This window comes from Neolamprologus multifasciatus, chromosome 16 (genome assembly GCF_963576455.1).
Source record: "Neolamprologus multifasciatus chromosome 16, fNeoMul1.2, whole genome shotgun sequence".
NCBI lineage: Eukaryota > Metazoa > Chordata > Actinopteri > Cichliformes > Cichlidae > Neolamprologus > Neolamprologus multifasciatus.
Window position 1 is genome coordinate 14,345,746 of NC_140454.1, and position 6,000 is coordinate 14,351,745.

Genomic DNA, 6,000 nt, shown 5'->3' on the forward strand with positions numbered 1-6,000 from the left:
AGATCTAGCATTGTGTAATAATGTGCCTACCATTCACACAGGCTTTGCTCCATAAGCACTTAACGGCACCACGAATGCATATATTTTCATTCCGAAAACGCCAACTCGACCCCAGCAGTGCCATCTATGCCACCTCTGTGATGCGGTGCCTTTCTACTAAAGAGGGGCAATAAAAGACATACGCCATTAACTGGCTTGATTATATGGTCATGTCTCATACTTCCTCCACTGCCGAGTCATGCTGTGCTGCACGCAGCATGTTTAGCAGTGATCCTTCATTAACCGACAGATCAAATTCCTCTGAGCGAGCCTTACCTTAATGAACTCCTCATGCTAACATAGAATGGACAACGTACACAACTCCAGAGCAGGATGTGATGCTGTTTAGCTTGATTCAAAACAGAAGCTATAACTAGACCATATTATTAAGCAATTTTAGCTCGTTTTAAAATATATATTGCTACAGAGCCTCAGAAATGTTATCTTTGAGTATTATGTGGATGCTACAGTGACTCCATGCGTAACTGTCTCTTATCACCTGGTGCATTTCTTTAGTTTAATTGGCACGATTCAACTTTTAATTTTACTGCTGCTGTAACCCATCGATATTAGCCATCTAATGGACTCTGTTGCACTTTAATGAGCAAAGCAAGTAATTCTGTGTAAATTTGGGGTGGTAACACTAAAACAAATGCAACAACCTATTAACAGAGGCTTTGAAGTCTGTTGTCGCACTGAACACGGATAACAAAAAGGAGCCTGAGGACCTTGATCAAAAAAAGACGCTCATTAGTCACTGATCACCACAGCAATACAGTACGCAGAGACTTCTACAGCATGTCTGCAGGTTCATTAGGCAAAGAGACAGATCACAGAGGCTTCATTATAATGGCTGCAGATCGAACATGTAAGATTTTTTCCTCAATTTAATGCTCTGATACAACATTAGTCAAGTGATTATGAGATTGGATTTGTGTCCCAGAAAATATCCACAGTATCCTCTTGGTGTTTTTTATTTGGTTTAATGAGACTTATTAGACTCTGTTGTTTATCAAATTTATTTTTGGGGGGTATAAAGTGAAATGAAAAAGGAAGTGGTAAAATAGGGAGAGAGAACATGGCTCCTAAGGACAATATGGGAATTTAGGAATTCTAATCATTCATTAAAAATAGTGTTTGGGACAAATAATTATACAGGCACAAACGAACAAACAAAAAAGGGAATGGTGACCCTTCAGCCCGCACAGCACAGCATTTTTAAAAGCTTTAAAGAGCCACCGGATACCTCATAACACAAACACCGGCAACATTATCAAAGGATAAATATGAGCTGATTACTTTAACATGACAACATTTGTATTCCGCTGTTGTCCCAGCTTCCTCTCCCACTTCAGCTCGCTGTGATCCAACAGTTACATAAGTCTTTAATCCAGCTGTGCTACTTCTCCTCTCCTCTCTCCTTTTCCTCCTGCCACCCTAATCTGCATCCCAAAAAAAAAAAAACCCCCAAACCCTCTCATTTTGTCTGCGTTTAACAGTGACATGATAATACAGGCTGGAAATGGTGTGTCATAAAGAAAACGTTGTCTTCGGGCCATGCTGCGAGAATCAAAAATAATTTTAAAAAAATCAGTCTTATTTGCCAGCACAAAAGATGTGTGACTGCTTCCTCTGATATGCACACAGATTAGCGGGCAAAGCTCAACCCCAAACACAAATCCTGTGCGTTTTTGTCACCTACAGCTGCCATTGCTCCACCAGTGCCCCATCTCCAAAGGGTGCAGCAGACAGGAATAGACTGCCCTTAACTGTTTGTAGCAGTGATGTGGCAAACAGTAATCTAGCAGGCTGTGTTCTGCCTTTCAACACCAGTCAGGACTCAAAGGGCTGTAAAGTTGCTAGAAACCCTTCTTAAGCCCTTCAGCGCGCAAGGTGCTGCTGGCACCTTTTTAATCAAAGGGGAAACATCGCTGGCCTTTCTCTTTTTATCTGCTGATTTTGTGAGAGGTCTCAGTATGAATAACAGTTTACATTTAGAGATAAGATAGAAGAGGGTTAGGATAGCAGGGGGGCAAGGGTAAATTACAGCTATATACAGCACAGTGCAGTGGCAATAAAGCAGATACTGTTTCAAATATTGAGACCCTAAAGGGTTGTTGTGGAAGTTAAAAGCATGAGGACATAATTATGCTATTACATGGCATCAGCTATTTCTAATAAGTCCAGCCCCATACACACGAGCACTATCTTATACAGATTATGACCTCATGCAGTTCTCACAGTTTGCAACAGTCTAAGGCATCACTCCATCTCTATTATTACCAGATGAGAAAATGGCACTGAAGAGGAAGGGGAGCGGAGGCCGAGAACACACATAACACACACACTCAGAGCACAGGTGGTCCTTTTACAGATAAATTTAATTATAATAAAATCTCTTCCTGCAACGACTGCTAACATACCAGAAGAAGTCTGTGTGCACACTCATGCACCTATCAGCCTCTATATCTCAATGCATGAGGGCTCAGCCATTCTTTTATGCAAAAAAAAAAAAAAAAAAGTTTAACAGACTTAAGTTGTTACGCAACAAAAATGTCTCATTTAAACGTCACGCACCACAAAATCTCATGACACCACAGTTTTCTTTCCCGATATTGTTTGCCATGGTGCACAGGCGCAATTTATCCGCAATTTTTCAGCCAGAGAAGAGGTGAACGAGCATGGCTGAATGCAGTCCATTCCGAGTTTTCATCTAATTATAAAGGCGTATGCAACAGATCTGAACTATTAAAGCAATGAGCAATATTGTTTTGAGGTATCTACAATACTTTATAGTGTCACTGACCAACTGCCAACATGTTTCAGTGATTTTATAGTTTTTAATGACTCTCTGTTGAAACAAAGACACCTGAAACAACAATGAAAATTTGTATATTTTTTTTAATCTCTAACAAAACTAGGTTACACATATATGGCATTGCAATGCTGTCCAGAAAAACCAGGAAGCTCAAAGAGCAGAGTAGCAGAAATGCTTCAAGCAAGAAATCCTGAATTGATGACAGTAAAAATAAGGAAACTAGTTGCAAAAGCAATGGCTCAAAAACCTGCCCTGTGGATTAAAGTGGGCTAAATCAAATTTGCATCCTCTAACGGCCAAAGAACATGCACAGTCTTTTTTAAACAACACTGACAAATAATTAGAGGGCTGGCTACATTTAGGCAGCAACCTCAACTTGGGTGTACTTGGCTCCATCTGGACTAAATAAAAAAGGCTTGGACCCTGTCCTCATCTCATGTAAGGATGTAAGGTTTGTTCTACTACGCACCCTCATTACCCGAGCATCTGTTATAATACGGCAGGGTTAATAGAAGGTGATACACAACTAATAGGTGCCAAGGCAGTCATCATCCATCCCTCCAGTTGCAAATCAATATGCAGAGGATTTAATTTGTGATTAATTGCGTGTCTATTTAATATTGCAGGATGCAATTGGAAAAAAGAGGGAGGGATCGTAATGATGATGACCTCCCTCCCAGATCTGATTTCCCCTGATATTAGCCCTGCTGAAACATCAGTCAAGCTCCACGCACACTGTCGCTGGCCTGCTTTGCGCACATGTGCACACACATAGACACCAAGGGCTACGAAACAGGCTTGAATGATGAGAAAGATAACTCGATACACGCTCGGCTATCGTCACTGCACCTGAGCCAGATTTAAGGTCACGGGAAAGGGCCACAGACGGCAGCAGATTTACCAATGCTCTATAGGTACACAGTCTGATGAGCATCACTGGGCCTGTCAAAGCAGATTCCTAATAGTCTTTTTTTTCTCTCCTCTAATTCAGGCTCCCACCGACCAGCTGCCTCATGTCCAGATAGATAATCAGTGGCTGTTGATGACAGAGACTGAGACCAGACTAACCAGTAATATTATTACAGCTTTCAATCATTACTGTGTGGATATTTCCTGCTCACAAGCAGACCTGATTGCTCATTAGAGATAAATGATTAAGCTTTGATGGCCTCGCCTTTCTTAGAACCTCATTAACTTAACCTGAGCAACTTCTATCAAGCTAGAGGTGACTGCATGGCCTCTCACTTCTTTTGAGTCCCAGCCATGAGGAAGTTTAGTATGCATGCATTTTTTTCTTTAATTCTACACATTCACAGGTCATCACTGCATCTGTAGCTACTGGAACATTCTCCATTCAGCTCCACAAAAACATCGCAAAGCCCACAGCCACCGGCCTGTGCCAAAAAAACAAAACAAAATAAAACAGCTAGAGTCAAATGTGTATTATTGCAGGAAGTTATTTATCACTCTCACACAAACCCTCTGAGCAAATGTACACGCAACACGGTTTTAGGTGCAAAAACCAAAGCCATGAAAACGTGTATCAGAGCACTTCCAGTCACCGAGCTACACTTGTGTGACAGTGTTGACAGACACACTGGGGGCCTTACGTATCTGCTGATGATATTCCGGAGCAGGCTGAAATCCATCCTTTACACGGCTACACTGCGCGACAGAGACGTTCAGCTCTCCCTGGATGGATCTTCGTAAGCGCTACCTCGTGTAGATCTTTCCACGAGGATCCATCGCTCACCTCCTCCACCGTCGCCGCCGCGTGTCTGCGATAACGAGGAGCAGCGGTCTCTCAGTCACTCGGCTGCTCTGATTTTCATGGCATCCCTGGGAAGAGCCATGCAGCCCCCGAGAAATTACAACGACCCCTCACCAGCGCTGCTGGCTACATTTTACACTGAATTTTCAGCGCTTGCAAACCTCCAAACCCGCGGGTGTTCTTGCAGGGTGCTCTCCGTGTGACGAGTCCTTTTATTCTTGCAGGAGACGGTCCCTCGTGGAGTCTGTGTCCTGCTCTGTGTTCCCAGCGGTGGCCCTCGATGTAGCGGTGCTGCGAAACGTCCAAAGCGCTCATCTGTCAGATGACTACGCTGCGCGTGCGCAATGGCATGTCTGGCGTCTCCCGGGATATTATGTTGAATGCTGTACCGAACGAGCGATATCCACATGCAGAAGCACGAAAGGGAAGAAAACGAGCACAGATCCAACATCATAAACCCCACGTCCTGAGATCACAGCACGATTAAGCCTGTTAGACCTGGACAACTTTAGGCCAGTCTGTTTTAAAGATGGACCATTTAGTTGGAAAGAAACGCTTACTTAAATAAATAAATAAATAAATAGGCATAATCAAAATTAGAAAATACTCTACTAAAATCCATACATTCAAACTGCAATCACGTAAAAATGTACATATAAAATAAGCAGTTGCTCCTCTCCATTAGTAGACTGTTATTATGCAGGAAAGTGGAATTTACTTATGGCATATTTCAAGTGCTTATTACAGAGTGCTGTGCAAACGTTTTGACATGCACAAATGTGCAAACATTAATGGAAATGTAGTATATAAGGCAATAACAGAGGTTGTACAAATGTAATGAGCTTGGAGGTCAGTATTTGGTATCACCATCGTAATTCTTTAACACGGCCTGAAATCTTAGACAGGCTTTCTTGTAATTTCTCAAAGTAGTCTTCTGGAATAGTTGACATGAACGACATTCAAAGCCCTTCTTTGGACACTGCCTTTTGTTCTGTTCTCTGTCAAGAGAACAAATTCTTCAATAATGTTAAAGTGAAGGCTCTGGGGAGTATAATCAGTGACTGATAGTGTTGCATTGTATGATTTTTCTGTCTGGGTATGCTTTTACTGCACTGGCAGCATACACTTTCCAGATGTTATATCACAGTGGATCAAAATCTGGTGGTACTTTTCCATCAGTCTTGACAAGATACCGAACACTAATGGCTGCAACGCCTCTCCAAACCAGGACAGAGCCTCCACTGTGTTCTACAGATGGGTGTAAATGCTCACAGCTGTACCTCTGTCCAGACCTCCTCTGTACATATTTACAAAGATTTGAATTAAAAATTTGGATACATCACTCCATAAGACCTGTTGCCACTGTCAGCAT

General features: G+C 42.2%; 1 protein-coding gene across 8 annotated transcripts in view; it reads right to left on the reverse strand.

Annotated features, from left to right (window-relative positions):
• LOC146500449 (phospholipid-transporting ATPase IH-like) overlaps positions 1–4,965 on the reverse strand; it is a 33,662-nt gene extending 28,697 nt beyond the window's left edge. For 4 of the 8 annotated variants that reach the window (XM_085135905.1, XM_085135901.1, XM_085135904.1 and 1 more), the window contains exon 1: positions 4,468–4,965. In XM_085135905.1, the coding sequence (XP_084992031.1) occupies positions 4,468–4,506 (39 nt within the window). In that variant the 5' untranslated portion in view covers positions 4,507–4,965. The remainder of the gene's footprint in view (positions 1–4,467) is intronic. The other 4 variants (XM_085135908.1, XM_085135907.1, XM_085135900.1 and 1 more) reach the window with 3 other exon arrangements.
• Between the last annotated feature and the right edge of the window lie 1,035 nt (positions 4,966–6,000).